The following is a 17,326-nucleotide window of genomic DNA, read 5'->3' as shown; positions in this document are numbered from 1 at the left end:
AAAAAGCTGTCCATAAATAATGTAGGATGCAAACATCTGCATGTTTGTCTGGGGACTTTGGTCAGTCCAGTTAATTTGATTTTCTTCAAAACTAACTGAGAATTTCAGAAAAACAGTGTCTTTGTTCAAATATACAGAATTAGGCTATAGATCTTCTAGTATCTACTTATTTCCAGCCTTTTCTGAAAGTGGTGTGCACCAGATGGAAATAATCTCACTACACTGGCATTTTCTATCTCTAGTTGGATAAAAATAACAGAAAATATTACTCCCAGTGGATATTTTCCTAATGTAAGGTGGGGTTACTATGATAAATCTGTTAATAAACTACTCCAAAACACACGATCAAACTATTATTGAGTTTCTCAGAGAAATGGCCAAATGGAACATCATATGAATAGTCTACAAAAGTGAATTTTATTTTGTTGAAACAAATGAGATGTGAATATGTAAAACACAGGAACTGCACTGAGACTTGGTGTGGCTCCCCTGCACCTCTCTAAACCTTTGAAACTATCTCTAATGGAAACCAGATTTTCACCCGGGGACTCGATTGCCATCGACCCCCAGTAACTTGATCTCATCTCCGGCTGGATTATCGCAGCGCCGCACGACGTCCCGGGGTGTGCACATCCTCGGTGTCTTCAGACACAGCAGGACAAAGACCAGACAGTCACTGGTCTCACTTAGAAAAGCTGTGGCTGCAGCATCAAACTACACGGAGAAAGTTATGGAGGAAACTGGAGGGGTGCCGGAAATGACGCGTCTTGGCCGCCAAAATAAAAGTTTTTTTTTTCTTTAGAGTGAGCATTGCTGATAATGAACTTAATGATACTGAACATCAGCAGGATCAGCTACAGCAGCAAAATAAATAAAATTAGTCTGACAGCAGTTTAATTTCACAGTCTGCTGGGGAGCGAAAAAAAAATTATACTACTGTAGCGGCCACAGGGGGGCGCCTGGCTCAAAGGACCCTGGGTAAACTAGCTGGTTAATTTGTCTTTTCTATTGTTTTACTGTTTGGGTTCTGGTTGTTAACTATTCATTGTGTTAGTATAGGGGTTCGGGAGAATGTTTGTGTTATGTGTTTTGGGGAGCTGGGTTAGTGGCACCGTAAGTGTGGACGGTTGTTGTGGGAGAGACCCCCCCTGATGAAGTCTCAGGCTGAATTTTACAAAAACAAAAAAATTAAAAAAAGAGTAAAAGAGTGTACGGGGTCGTGCGGTGTATGGGGGCACGTACATTCATAAAAGGCTGAGAGTGCATTGTTCATTACACAATCAGCTGCAGCACAGCCAGGTAGTCCTGGCGGGTCTCACATTAGTTAATATCTTTCATAGTCACTTATAAGGGATGAGCATTAACAGTAATAAGAAAAGTATGTTATTGTCATTTTCTGAAAAGATCCTTAAGCTTCGTTGTTGCCATTTGGTGACATGGTTACTAACAGTTAAAGAACTGTAGTTAGAAATAGTTAATTCATAATTAAATTAAGTTTGTTCAGAAGCTTCTGCTCCCAAGCCCAATGACGAAGGGTTTTTTCAGAACCTGGCAACCTAAATGTTGCTCTAAATCATTACTTGTAAAGTTTATGAAATAACTGAACCATTAATAAAGTTGTGTGTAGAAATGAGAAAATACGAGAAAAATAAAATGTGAGCAGGTATTGGATCAGTAGCCCAGGCCCAGGGGAAGAAAGTAATTTTGAGTTGCTAAATCAGAATATTAAGAAAGTATCTCGTTATTTTGACTTAGGGGGTTGTTTTATTTTTCATCCCAGTGGTGGAAACGGGCTTCCATACGTTTTGTGTCCGGTCCCTCATAGTCACACTTTATTTGTGAAGGCGCCGACGGAAGTGCGGTTCGTCATTCACGTGTAACTTAACGAGGTTGTCGTACCTCGGATCAGCTCTCGGTCCTTCAGCGCAGCGCAACTGGACGAGGCTCCAGGGACATCACATCACTTCAAAAACTCATCCGGGCTGAGACGATGGGATTTTAAACTCAACACTCAACATGAAGACTTGCTGTTAGTTTTATTATTTGTGTGTATGTCGGTGTGTGTCGCCCTCGGAGGAACACGTTCAGCACTTTGCACTGGATGCTGAGATGCGCATAAAGTGACAGGGGTCCCCATCTCTTCTACAGTCTCCAACCAGCTATACAACGCCATGAAAGGTAAGTAACCTATATGTAGCAGATAGATATGAGTGCGTGTATTTCAGTGGAATCCATATATTCCTGAGTACACACTTTATTAAGTTAAGCATAAGGAAAAGATCCTGAGCTGATGGTGACCAGTGACAACCACCTGTAGTGCATGTGGTTGTATCACTGTCTGCTATCACATGCCATCGTGTGTCCACCTATACTAAATATACTGTGTTTACATGGATACACATTGTATAAAACTTTATTTTTTTACAAGATCTAAGATCTTCTTCTAAGATCTGATCCAGTTCGTATCAGTGGCTCCTCATCTAGTTTAAAGCCCCACTGACCCACCACCAGCAAACACACATTAAACTAATCTTTCCCTGTCTCCCCCTCTCCCATGTCGCTCCCCCTCTGTCCCATCTGTTTACCATTAGGAGTGATGTTCTTTGTGCTCTGCTCCAGTCTTCAGTGCAGTGTAGCACAGTGTAATTTGGCTTTACTGTCAACAACCCAGAGAAACCGCAGCCTGTGGCTTTTATGGTTCTGTGGACCTTCTACCTTCACACACACACACACACACACACACACAGTGACAAACTAGAGATGATACTCCACTATCTCAAATGTAAAGTCCCTTTGGCAGCCTCCACTCTCCTAAACAGAGATTATTGGATCAACGGATAATATTACAATATTACAGCTGCCCTGATTCTTTTTCTGTCTTATTGTGTTTACTGACTGTTTTAAACAAAGCGTACCCCCAGCAGCGTGTGTATGACCTATTTCTGTCATATGTTTCTGATTATGTCACACAGACGACTTTGCAGACGAGGAGGAAGTTCAGTCTTTTGGATACAAGAGGTTCGGTGAGTAAAAGGTTTTTTTTTTTTTTTTTTCCTTTTTCTTAAGGTGGAAGAGAGAAAAGTCGGCACAGTCATAAAACTTTTTGTAAGTTCAAGTGTGTGGGTTGGACTATTTTCTGTTAGATTTAAGTCTAATTAAATCTTCTGATTAACAAAAAATGACTTTAGTGTCAGTAGGCGGCATGAGCCTCATCTGTCTTGATATTGGGCTCAGCCACTAATGGTTTTGCGTCCTTTGTGTTGAACATAAATGCGGCTGACAGTCTGTGAGGTCCAGCTCACCACAGGCCTGGCAACTGCTGACAGATCAAGATCTATCTTCTTCCTTTTATCCACTTAAATTGAGTCATTTAAACATGTTGCCTCATACAAACATGCCTGGGACCCCAACAATGTAGTATTACTCAAACTTGCAGTCAACTGAGTGTTGTGGTGTGGACACATGCAGACAGAGTTCACGAGCATTTTGGTTTGTGTATACACTTTAACAAGCACATGGCTGTGTAGTTTCAGTGATGCAGTCTGACAGTGAGACTTCTTTGGCCCCATTTTCAGATGTTTTCCCAACAGACTTCATAGAGAACCAGACTGGAAAGATAAGACAAATGCCTGAAAAGTCAGCTCACCACAGACATATTTTGTCACTCTAGTGGTTTCTGGCCATGCAGAGAGTCCTGCACACTACACACTAATGGTGCATAGACTCAGATACAACAAAAGGATGTAAGAATGTAGGAATGTTGGAGCTCTCTCTGTCTGTCTTAGTCTTGTGTTAATGGACACATACTGCTGCCCCCGGTTGACAAGTAGTGCGTATACAGTATCTGCACAATAGCTATTCACTGGCAACTATACTATATTTTGGTGCTTTAAAGATCAGTGAACATAACAGCAACATGTTCAACATTAAACTGGATAATCCACAGGCCTCAGCAGTTTTCATTAGATGTATTTCCACCAAACAAATAGTTCTGATGCTTAATAGTTTTACTGTGTGTTTTACAAGTGCACAGTTTTTATTTGTTTGTTTCTTCTGGTTTTTCCATTACCAGCACTTCTTCACAGTGAGATTGTGTAGTGTTGTCAGCCTCACTGGTTCTGTTGCTGCTACTCATGGATTTTGTCATGTGGCATGCTTACCACTTAGTGAATCATGCTTTTTGAGAATAAAAAAAGTGGAAAAGAAAGAATCAAATGGCAGAAAAGGGCAAACACAGTGTCTCTCTCACACAGACGCTTGTGCTCTGTTGATGCAATATTAGTTTAGGATCAGAAGTCTCCATGTCTCTGTATGCAGGGTGTTGGTGCAATATGACTCATTCAAAGACAGTTTGGTCCATGAGAGTGGATGGGAGGCAGCAGTTTACACTGTTTAACCCAGCACCAGTAGAGATGAATTCAAACCGTGTGTCTGTCTTTTTCTGAGTCACCTGAGTCGAGGCATTCTGTCTGTGTTTCCCTGTGTGCATGTGTGAATCCCGTTCATGATTAGATTAGAGGACAGAGGGGAGGGGGGAACCAAATCCATCTCACTTCTAACTTTATTCAAATGTACTCTTGACATTCAGGTGAGTAGGAAGAGAGAGCTGCTGAACTCTGACATGAAGGCTGTTGTTCATCTCAGGGGCAGCAGCTGTTTGGAGGGGTCCTCCTGAGCCCCCAAGGGGCTTCATTGTGCAATGGAGTTGCATTCATGCAAACATCACAAATCCTCATTCTTACACTATTAGCACTATAATCTCAGTACTCAGGGGGCAGGACCAGTTATTTCCTCTCTGAATGTTTTGCTTTAATTCATCATATTTTCCCAAGAGACAGACAGGGTTTACATTTTTGTGACATGTCAAAGCTGTGGCTATTGTGCAAATGTGTGTCCAGAATTTAAAGTCATCAGCTAAAAAGAGGAAAAGAGGTTGTCTTAACACAGAAACAGAGAACACTTAATCCTGCTGCTTTTAAGGAGTAAACATGGGTAAGAGATTACGTAAACACTACTAGTGAGCTTTCGTTTTTTTTCTTAGTACAGTCACATACACACTTCATATACTTTGCATTATGTTTCTTTTTTTTTTTTTACAGTTACATGGCACCTAATGCCAGCTTGAAACATTTCATAACGAATGTTCTGGCATCAAATTGGTGCAATAATCCCATCTTTCAGTTCCAGTTTGTGATGCACTGATCTTAACTTTGTAAAAATGCAATCACAATAGTCAGTCACAATAAAATTTCACTCCATTTGAATTCAGTTTCTTTATAGTTTGGCTTTAATTCATATCCACTCAGCCATGTCTGTAGCCTTTCTGTAAAGCGATCATTAAAACGTGTGTAACGTCAGCATGTGTATAAACAACACACAGTGATCACATGTTGAACATCTTTAAAATAACCTGTGGCTGTTTGTACATTTGCAGACATGCCTAGTAACAAGTCTGCTTTCAGAAAGGTCAAAGAAAAACACATGTTGGTCTTATGTACAAAAATGATGCATTCCTTTTCCCTTCCCCTAACTAGGGGTCAGGAACACACAGCTCCTAAGCTGCATATGGCTCTCTAGCCCCGCCCTAGTGGCTCCATTTATTTAATTTTTTTTTTTTTTACAGTTTGCTGTCATTGTTGCTGGCCTGAAGTCATTCTTATATTATCTGATTATAAAAATATGTAGCCAGTACACCAAGAGAAAAGATCAATTTAACACTTTGTCAACTAAAATGTGCATCATGCTACATCACAGCCTGTTGTCTCCTTGCTGAATAATAATTGGCCCAACCAACCTATGGCTTTCTAAAAGGAGAAGTTTATAGAAAAAGCACATTGCAGTCACTGACCTAAACCTGTTTCCAACATGAACCTTAAAACCAAGTTTGAACCAATGACAGTATAATGGGTGGACATAGCAAGCCCGCTTCTGGGTTTGAAGACATATGGGAAGTAGCCACTGGCTCCAACAAGCCCTGACTCCTATTGACTTCCAAAAGAATCTGTACTAATTACAAAGTCGTGATTGTTGCCACAGTAATCATGGTGGCTTTGTTGCCTTTGTATGAACACGCTCTTAATAGTCCTGATTTCTTTATGTCAATATTTGTCCGTAAGACAAGATATTAAAGTAAACAACTTACAAAGCCTCCATTAATCAATGTTGCCTTGTTTCCACCCCTCATTCTCGTAGTGGTATGGGTGACGTCACACTTTATAGGTTCACCCCCTATACACTCAAACAGCCCACACACATTCACACTCACACACACACACACACACACACACAGAGTGCGGTGTTTCTGAATCTTTATATTACAGAAACATCATCTAGAAGGCATGCATGTATCATATATATTTACACAAATACACACGCTTGTAAACAATGGAAGCACCCACACACACCAGAACATGCACTGAGTGAATTCATATGGTAATCCGATCTCTGCTCCTGCCAAGTTGAAGCCAGGCCAGAATTGCTTCCACAGTGCTCAAGGTTTGAACATATTTATTTTTCTGTAGGGGGTTGACATAAGAAGGCCATCCGAATAAAAACAAAATCTACTTGAGCTTTGGCTGAACTCCTTTAGGGCTGGTATAATCATCGGTCACTGACAGCCAGCAAGCGGCCCCGACCTGACTCACACCCTGAACCCGCAAGTCACAAAAAGGTGTAACTATAAAGTTTGTATGACATCTTTGACAATGAAAGGAAGTGCATTTAGTGAGAGAAGACATGTCCAATAAATAGCCACTAAATCTCAGTGGAATATGTCCATACCATGATCTACAAAAACACTAGAGAAACACTGGATTAAGACAAGCTTGTGGAAAACCAGTGTTGGGCTGAAACATCACTAATTAAGAGGGACCCACAGATTGTTCCTGTTTACTAGCTGCAAAGCAAAAAGTCCAAAACTCAGGTAGTTATTGTCTGTGTCACATCAATTTTTATATAATCTTGCTAATTGATCTTGATTAAATAGTTAATCTGTCTGGCTTGCAATCAAAAACACAAGCAGCTGCCATGTTCAGGTTTGGACAGACTATCAGTCAATATAGAAGCATTAGATAGATCAGTAAAGGCATTCAGCACCATCCTGCACTGGCTTCATGCATTGCCGGATGGTAATATGGAGGATTTTTAATGGAGGACTTGCAGGTTGTTCTCTTGGTAAGAGCCAGGGTCAATAATGAAATACAGGAGGCCTGATTGCTCCATTTAGAAGGTCCTCCTGGGGATCTGCACTGATGCCTGGGTAGGGGTCTTACTCCCTCCACTGCTGTGTCTCCTGTTCCCACAGATGTGGGTTTGGAGAGGCCGGGCTCAGGAGGTTTGTGGCCAACGTGGAACCCAGAGTGCACTAATCTATTTCCTGCACTTGTTATGGTTTCTCTAGCAAAGCCCAGAACATTCCTGGAGTTGGACATGGTGTAGGGGTGTCTGTGCCTGGAACCAGCTGTGTCAGCACAGCCAAGGCTCGGTTCGGTCCAGTGGGTTTCTCAGGAAAAAAAAAGCTTCACAAGCACCTCTAGCTGTAGCCATTATGACACCTCACACGCCACCTCATCCCTTCTGGATAAAATGAAGTCAGACATGGTTACGCCAACATTACTAGCCAGCCCTTGTCAGGCACTGACATATTATACTTTGCAGTGTGTTTGTCAGAATGTCAGATGAGGATTTTTATACAGTTTTCTGTGGTTTGTTGACGTTTTCTGCACTAATGTGTTGTTTTCTCCAATTTATTTGGCCTTAAGACTTTGCAGTATGCGTATATGTGTTTGTTTGGCTTTTTTTTGGCTACTTCTCTTTTTAATATTAATGTTTTGATAAATTGTTTTTACAATGACTTCTGTCCATCAGCAGTGTTGGGGCTAACATCTTACAAAGTAATATTACTGTAATCAGACATTTGCCTAAAATGCATTGCTGCTCCTAATTTCAGTAACTGCATTACAGTTACTAATCACATATTTAAGTATATAACTACTTCAATTATGTGAATAATCCGCAGTTGGAAAAAATAATTACCGTATTTTCTGGACTATAAGTCACACATTTTTTTACTCCTCTGGCTTGTCCTACGACTTATATGTGCATATTTACAGTAATTTTGTCGAGTAGTCACTAGTGTTAGATAGCACTCTTGACTCAACTGAAGATTGTACCGCCGAAAAAGTAAAAATGCTAATGTTCAGGCTTAGCCTGGCCAAACCGACTTTTTCTGTTCTCTACAAAGAATTAGTCTGGACTCTCTTCGGTTGAGATCGATTTCCAGGGGGCAGGGCAATGGATGCAGAATAAACAAATCAGATAAACAAAAGATATGACGCGTGTTGCAGAATTGAGACGCTGTTTTCCTTTTTGTTATAAAAGCATGAGAATACACAGTGTTATCACCAGTTCTGTGCATATTTTTGAACAGAATAAACAGCAAAATCCAGTTGTAGAAAGATTTGTGGACTTGGGACTGGCATTGAGCAACGTTATGAATCAGTCAGTACATATGTGCAAAGCTTGTTTAAATCTGGTTGGACGACTGGAGCATAAAGCCTATTGCAGATAAATGGCTGTGGTTGGCCTGGCTCATTTGAGGTAGGAGGAAAAGACTCACATGTGATTTGATGGTAGACTCCTAAGGGTTAATGGTAAATTGAAATCAATCAAACACATGACACTGCACCTCATGCATTTTGGGGACTAATGCAAAACTAACAAGTAGTGAAACAAATTACTTTCTACGGGGAATAATTAAAGGAAATAATACATAATGCAAAAGTATGCAAAAGCAATGATAATTTGCATTTTGAGTTAAGGACTCCAGCAGTTAATATTTTACTGTAGCGATCCTGTGATCATTTACCATGGAAATAATCACCAGATTGTACAGTCTGCTCAGTTTTAGTACCTTTCAGCTTATTGTTTTGGTTTTATGCTCCACAGTCTCATTCTTATCATTAGAGTTGTTTCTTAAAGCAGTTGTTAGAAAAACAGTGTTTGCTGTTCTGTTTGTCTCTGATGACGCAAGATAGCTGGTGGACTTTTTGCTTTTAAGGATATCTTGAACAATGAAGAGGCCATCTGGTATAATCTCTTTGGGGATTTTACTTATAGCCTACCTTATATTAAGTCCAATAGCCTGGGCACATGTTTTTATTGTTTTGTCTTAAAAATGTTCTTACAAGGTTTTCAAGTATTTAAAAAAAACCCAGGGGAGCCTTAAAAACTCCTCTAAGCGCAGTAAACTAAAATAAAGAGGAAATAGAGAAATTTCTGTGGTAACAAGAGAATGCAAGTTAAACGTGTGTGGTTGTATAAGAGGAATAAAAGGAGACACCCAGAAACAAAGTATAACATGATTATAAAAATAAAGTCAGATGTCAGTCAGTGGCATACAGAAACCAGCTCCATTTGGAGTTAGAGATTTTAGGCTTTTAGAGAGGACGGGGTGTTAAAACTGAAGCCTCAGGGTGTAAACAAAAGATGATGCGCAGACCAGAGATGAGGAATATCCTTGCATCTGGTTTTGGGAGAATCAGACAGACAGCAGGCGAGATAACACCAAGATGCTGAATGAGCGAGGGTGAGGGAGGGGTTTTATCTGAGGAGATCGGAAGGGAGTGAAAAGGAAGTGGGAGACGGTAGAGGAGACGCGGGCGGTTGTAAGAAAAGCACAGGAAGTGGAAAGATATGTTTGGAAGAGCATGAGAGGAGCTGTTTGTGGGGAGATAAGGTTTTGTAAGTGTGATTATGATGATAGAAGATAACACAAAGGAGGGAGTTAATCCAGTGTTAAAATCCATCTGGAAGTGTTTATCTGAAGCATAAACTACACAGTTATGTGACATAAGAACATATACACTCACATAAAGAGTTTAAAACTCATTCGTCTAGATGTCTATTTTTTTCCACAGATCTTCATTTTGGACTCAGTCTTATAATTCAGCCCAACTTTCAACCTGGATCCCGCAGAACTGTAGAGACAGGCAGCCAAAAGAGGAAATGGCAGGCGATCACAGAGGGATTTCATGAAAACCTCATCTGTCTTTTTTTTGTTCAGTTTATTCTATTGCAACAGCAGTAACAGGAAGTATATTTACTTCTGTAGTTATCCTTGAGGTATTGTGCTTGAGTACTGCGATTTTGTGCAGCTTTTTAGGAAAAATATTTGTATTTTTATTCCATTATGTATTGGTAAAATAAAGTCAGGCGCAGATTAAGGTTTTCTGTATAAAGCCAATGATCAGTGTGAATAATGTCATCCATTGCTATGGATTAAGAAGCTCAATAGTATGTATATATAAACTTCATTTTAACTAGACACAACATTGAAATGTCTCTTACATCAATAACTGCATATCAGACATGGACAACTCTGTATAATGGGTCAGTTACAGTTATTTACTGTAGATTAATAACTATATATGTGTCCAGGTGGGCAAACATAGGACTGACACAAAGACAGCTCCAAAATAATTTGGGCTCTTTTTACTTCCTGACTGTTTAAGAAAGTGTTAATTTTGTTTAATTTGACTGAACTCCAAACAAAAACAAAAGTTGAGTCTAAACAAAAAGAAATGTAATCTAAACTAAAATCAAAGATTATTTTTGTTTTGTTTATTAAAGCAGCAAGAATTACACTTTGATGGAAAAGGAGAGAATCATAGCCGCTTCATTCAGAAGTTAAAGCTTTATTTATTGGCCCGGCTACATATATAAGTTAAATTGAGTTAAATTAGTCTGTCTAATGTGAAGGTGCTGATCAAAATAGCAAACCTCCGGTTATCTGACTCTGCAGTTTCCCTTTTAGCATCTTTCAGCTTATTGTTTCAGTTTTAGAGCACTCAGTGTTGCTGTTTTGGTTGAACTGTAGCACTCTCATTGTTATCAATAGGCAGCAGTTTTCAGTAAGAAAGCACTGTACACTATCTGACCTGCAGAGAGACTCAGTTAGCAAATATCTGGTGAAAATATTAGAGCATTTAGCAGATAAAGAGCCAAATGTTTTTCTCAGGAGTTGGCAAAAAACAAAACAGAACTAAAGAGTGAACACTGGACTTTCATTCACCAGATGGAGAAAAACATGACTCAAATGTTGTTCTGTGTCTGCTTGATATGTAAATAGTGTTTGCCAACATTTTCACTATATCAACTTCATAATGCATTAACCTCTGTGTCAATAAATAAAAGTCTAAATAAGATGTTGAGTGTCACCAAATTTACAACAAACTCATAAAACAAATCCCCCAAACTCATAACAAACTAAACAAATGCTGAACAGTATTTGCAAACCATACATCTGAATGACAGAGCCCTGCAGTTCTCGCAAATGACTGTCAAACATGGCATTTTGAGAGAAATTAGAAACAGAGGAGTCACTGCTGGTCAGCTTAGAACGAATGACTAAAATAATGTGATGTTCAGTCAACTATAGACGACCTACTGTTTAAAAACCATTTTGTGAAAAAAATCCAGTTTCAAACTGTGATTCTTAAATTATGTTACCGACACCTCCCGATCCAAAAAGATCATACAAAGTTTGTGCCAGTTAATCAATTTTGCATGTCAAATCTGTGGTGTGCCACTTTAAATAAATTACGTGAGTACATTTTTCACCACTGAACAACATGTAGGAAAGTTTCCACACAATAAATGGTTTTAACATCAGTCACTTTTGAGAGTTTATGTAAATTTTTGTCCAAACTTTCCAGCCTTTTCTTTTTCTCTGTGTTATACCTTCATTAAGGTGGTTAAAGAGCAGCGACATGACTCTGTGTGCTGAATGCAAAGAGCAGGCGTTGATAGGTGCTCTTTGTGCCAGAACAACACATGTGCTGCTAGTTAGCTGCTAGTTTGAATCTGGCCTGTGATCATCTGAGTGTCAGTGACTTTTCTGACTCACCTTTGAGAGTGTGGAAAAGTAGCAAACCTCCCAGTTCCTGGCGCTCACACGCCGTAATAACCCCCCGTGTCCTTGACGTGACCCACATGCAGATGTCAGGAGAGGGTTACTGGAGTTCAGAATGGCCTCACTTTAAGCACCTTTCAGGGGTTGAGTCATTGATTTGGTAATTAAATAAAAACGGCACAGAGGAGAGAAGGCATGCCAAGACACCTGCTTTGTTTTAACGCCACTTGTGAAAAGGCTTACGTTCGATTTGGCAAGTTGAAGTTCTTTTGTTCTGCACTAGAATAACTCACTAGAATAAATTGCACTTTGCTGTACAAACTGATGTTTTTACATATGTGAGTCTCCTGTGTCTATGAAAACTAAAATTTCATTTCCAGCAGCAGAACACACGGGCACACTTTAACAATAAATTTACAGATTCTGTTTTCTCCTCTTTTAGTCTAAGTAGTAAAACCCAGTAAATCTCTTATTCGCAGTCCAAAATGTTAATGAAAGGGAGGGAAAATGACAGAGCATTGCCAAGATCAACCTACAGCTTCCTGCTTCGCAAAAGGGAGTTGAAGTGAAGAGGAACAGTGTTTGACTCCAAAACTCTGTCAGATCTATAATGACTGTGCTAGTTTCCATGTCTGGCTGAGAGTGCAGACAGTGGGAATTCACTAAATTCATTTTCTGCCACTTTTTTTTTTTGATGCACACATATGTTTAATTAACACATTAAAAAAGAATAAGCTGTAGATCATTTCCATTGTTCACATACAGCTCTAGTTTGGCTAAAAGCTGCTCTGAATATGCAGACTTCACATTCAAACCAGTCTACATTAAGTGATCCCATATGTTCAGGGCTTCCAACTTCCCTTGTTTCAAAATCAGCAATTTGTCATAAAGTGTTTGCAGATATGATGAGTATCTGCCAAAAAACATCTTTTATATATTACAGTGTATTACATATATTTTATATTACTGTGTAGATTAGTTGCCAGTTTAAGAGAGTATTTTATCGCAGTTACTTAAATAATCAAAGAGAAATATTAGGTACAGGTAACAAAGTGAGGGCATTGCCACCAACAACTCATATGGACTCATGTACGAGGCACAGGGCTTTATTTCTAGAGACCAGGGTTCATAGACTTCTGTCTCAGGTTATGTTTAGTTTGATTAAGTTTAGGGGAGGATCATGTTTAAAGTTACGTTAGTAATATTATTGTGTGTCATGAGTGAAGTCTCTGTATTAAGTCAAGACTTATATTGGGTGAGCCGATTACATTTTTATGACTTGCCTCAAAGGTTAATAAACCACATTCTCTCATTAGAATAGAAAATGCGTATTAAGGTATTTGTTGTTGAAAATCATTTGTATTTAAACATAATTTGTAGGAGATGGGGTTGCCAAATGCTTCTTTTGTTGCCTTTGATTTAGCACCTCCATGTATACTGCACCATGACCTGAACGACTGTGACTCTTCAAATGTGCGGTAGCCATGTGTCGTGCTGTGTATGCTGGAGGGTTAGTTTGTGCTGTGGTATGAATGGAATGCCAGCACTCTGCAGCGACCCAGACGAACAGATTAATGTAATTTATTACTCTTCTTTGGTTGGAAAGAGCATCTCTTTGGAGAACCATTTTCTGAAGATCCTCCTTGGATTCTATAATTTTCACACAAGTGAGATGCAGTATTGCGACTGTAAATTGTTTTTGGTAATTTGATCTTGCTGTTTGAATCAATGGGATAATCACATTTTGTTCCTGATAGCATCTTTATAGCAGCACAAAAACACCAACAGTTGGGTAGAGCAATTTAAAGTCTTGTCTGGTGCTGATTGCTGCTTTCAGTCGGTGATCTCGCCTTAGTGTGATTAACTAGCCACGTGTCAGGCAGATCCTGTCTCTTGAGGCTTCCTGTTACAGACTATGACTCTCAGGTAGTAGAGCGTGGCACCTTCACGTCTGGAGTGTGTCTGTCTGCATAGATTATGGCAGAAAACGTCCTCTTCTTCCTGGCCCGGATGGCTTCTTGTCATTCAGACTGACACACCCCGCCTCTGCATTTGCAAATGCGGTGGGCCACCCAGAAGGAACTCCAAGGCCCATGATGCAGCATCAACAGAGGGAATTTCCATTGTTTCCCACCACAGAAAAGATCACATCAAAATCTGCTTCTTTTTGTATTTTGGCTTGTTGACTTTGGAGGTTTTTTAGCATTTGGAGGAAAAATGTATAATCTGGAAATGAACATTCTACATGTGGTTTCCTCCTAAATATGAATTACTGTGCTGATCAATTTTCACAAGTAAAGGTTTTCCACTTTCAAAGCAGTGCGTGTTTTATCCACATTCTCTTCTCTGTTTACATGGTAATAACTTTACTACTCTGAGACTGTGTGGGTTTGCATTGAAAGACCAGTGCTGTGATATAATCGAGAAATAGTTCAAGATGTTGCACAATAACAAAATAACCACAAGCTACACGTCCCATCTACTACTTATTTACAAGGCGTAATTGACATAGTTTTCAAATTAGTGGAAGTGTTAAACTGCACAAGTTGGAACTTAATTAATTTTATACGACTTCATGGTTGTCTGACCATCTGTCAACACAGAGGCCATAGTCAGATTCATATTTCACAGCCCTCAAAGCCACTGTTAAATGATATAAATGCTTCTTATTACAAGAAACCCTAAAATCACAAAGTGGCTTTCTCTAAGATGACCATAATGTTATACCAAGATCTCCCACAAAGACCCCAGTGGTAGTGAGCAGAAACCCTTGGGTCGGATAGAAAATGTCAGCTCACAGTAGATCTGGGAAACATTCAGTGGGTTTCAAAGAGCACAAGACCATGTAGACCAAGTCCTCTCCATATGTCGATAGGATTTTTAATGCATACATGTATGTATGACTGCACTGCTGTAACTGGATGCTTATGATTCCTGGTCCTGACTATATTAGCTGGTATTATTCTGCTCTATCTGTTTGTCACAATTATGATATAATTCAGATCAGATTCAGATCTGCAGGGTTTGTAGTTTCTGTGTTTGTACATACACAATATAACAAATTGGTCAGAAACTCCCAACCTCTTGCAACCCTTGACCCCTGTGTCAAAGTTCCTCCCTACGGTGACTGCACCAAAGACACTAGTGAACCCCCACACACAAAATATAATATATAACCAGGTGGCTCCTACAGTAGGTTTGTTACCAAACAATGTTTTTACATTCAGCATTTTTGTGTCTATCCTTCAGGCCTAACAGATGTACTCCATTAATTTTCTTCTTCATAAAATATTTACAAAGCTGATTTGCAATCATTTTGGGAACTACATTGTTTATATGCATGTTATCAGTTTCCTTCTTTCCTGCCTTTGCTGGCATGTTTCTTGGTTTGTTACTGCCACCCATAAATCAGCAGAATAGTGTGAAATTATTGGCGGTAACATATATTGCATCACATACATACATGAGAGCCAGTGAAACCAGCACTCACTCACATAAACATTCCTCCATAGCACTGCCAGTGGTCAAAAGGTCCACAAGGTAACTTTAACAACAGGAACCTTTTTCAGTCCAGCAACAGTTTTGAAGCATCAGTTTCATACAGGAAATGAACTTCAGTAGACAGGTGTTTTCACTTTGCATGTACTGGAGTATAAAAGTAGATACAACACAAATACTTCCACGGTGCAATATCACTGAATGGTTCCATTATTCTATGTTGTACCATCTTGCAGTCATTGTGTTATTTTTTCTGTTGATGTGTGTTGTTTTGATCTTAATTTAAAAAGGCTACATTGAAATGAGGTTTATGAAGTACAACTTCAGTGCAACCAAGATGATGAGTACAGCTGTGATTTCCAGGTTTAAGGTTGTTGCCGTTGCATGAACAAAAAAAGAACATGGTAAAAACCAGATTGTGAGAACAAAAGGAGGAGTGTACAAGAAAAAAAGCTATAAAGCATAAGACAATAATTCAGGAAATACAGAAATAACATCATTCATAGTGGACCTTAGAAATGACGCCATGCACAAATCGGTATTCACACAATTTTGCTCTGAAAAACTGAAGTGCGTCTGACATGGTACAAGGATTATCTGTGAAATCTATTGTGTCACTGGCTGATCAAATGGTATAAGGACAATCTACGTGGGCCCCCTCATGGGCGACGTCCAAGACTAAAAATACTACAAAATAACACAATGCTGCAAAATTAAACTTTGCTTATAATCAGGAAATGAGGCCTGATGAATATTGGCGGTACTTTCTTGGGTCAGATGAAACTACGATAAATGAGTTTGGTCCGATGGCGTCCAGTATGTCTGGTGTGGGCCTGGACAGGATGACCACAGTGACTGCATAGTGCAGCCCATGAAACATGCACACGTGAAACATGCACACATGAAACATGCACACACGGTTGCATGTGTGCAAAAGAACTCTGTTTTCCCTACAACGGTGAAACAACAGCGATGTGAACATTGAGCAGCTTGGGGTGGACTGCTGGGTTCACACTAGTTAAGTATTTTCTCACTGTATGCGACAAAGAAGAGATGGAAAAAGTTATTTGTGAAGAAAGTCTTTCCACAGATTTGTAGCATCCTTCCCAAGGGGATTTAAAGGTTGCCAAACAAATTATATAGAAAAAAATCACTGAATAAGGCTGTTCTTAAAAAGTAACATTTTATTTCATTAGCTTAATTCGTCATTGGACAGCAGTATTAAATGGATATTTAATTATGACTTTTTAGTGATATTCTTGTATACTAACATTGTGGAGAGTCTATAGAAAGTTTGGAAAAAGAAAGGGGGAGGCCTGAACTACTATTTTGTGGTTTATTATCCCAGCTGCTCATCAGAGGGGAAAATGTTAGGGTATTTATTTTATTTCTGGTTTTCTCTGATTGGTGACATTTAGATGTTTATTTTTTTTTACAGTACTTGCCAGGGCTCAGTCTGTTTGTGGTTTTTACATTTTGACTGGCACATGAACCAACCAGAACATCGATCAGAAAACGTTTTGAAGACAGAAACTCTGATCCAGTTCTCACAGTTGACTCTGTAGGAAAGTTAAGTGTCTTTCCCAAAAGTTTATTTTAATATTAAAGGTATCGTCAGGAGGAATTACAGAACCTGTATTATATTTTTTGTTTGAAAGGGAATAAGTTGCAGATTTTAATACTGTGGTCAAATTGTGCAAAAGTGCTGCTGTGATGATTTCTTAAAGTGGAACGGCAGCTAATAGAAGACAAACAGTCTTTTGAGTCTTGTTTTTATTGGATGAAGTGTTTCTTCTGTTTTTCTTGTCCTGATTTCCTGCATTCCCACTTTGAACTCACTTTTCTTTCTGCTGATGGTGGTAATTCCTCCAAAGTTGAGTGTTTGGATGCTAATGTGATGGTCAGTAACTCATGAGC

General features: G+C 39.3%; 1 protein-coding gene across 1 annotated transcript in view; it reads left to right on the top strand.

Annotated features, from left to right (window-relative positions):
* The first annotated feature begins 1,859 nt into the window (after nucleotides 1–1,859).
* Nucleotides 1,860–17,326, top strand: part of LOC113121648 (collectin-12) — a 32,067-nt gene continuing 16,600 nt past the window's right edge. The window contains exons 1-2 of the mRNA XM_026292329.2: nucleotides 1,860–2,178; nucleotides 2,973–3,023. Of these exons, the coding sequence (XP_026148114.1) occupies nucleotides 2,172–2,178; nucleotides 2,973–3,023 (58 nt within the window). The 5' untranslated portion in view covers nucleotides 1,860–2,171. The remainder of the gene's footprint in view (nucleotides 2,179–2,972; nucleotides 3,024–17,326) is intronic.

The sequence above is a fragment of the Mastacembelus armatus genome, chromosome 20, assembly GCF_900324485.2.
Source record: "Mastacembelus armatus chromosome 20, fMasArm1.2, whole genome shotgun sequence".
Taxonomy (NCBI): domain Eukaryota; kingdom Metazoa; phylum Chordata; class Actinopteri; order Synbranchiformes; family Mastacembelidae; genus Mastacembelus; species Mastacembelus armatus.
This window is presented reverse-complemented; position numbering and strand designations above follow the sequence as displayed.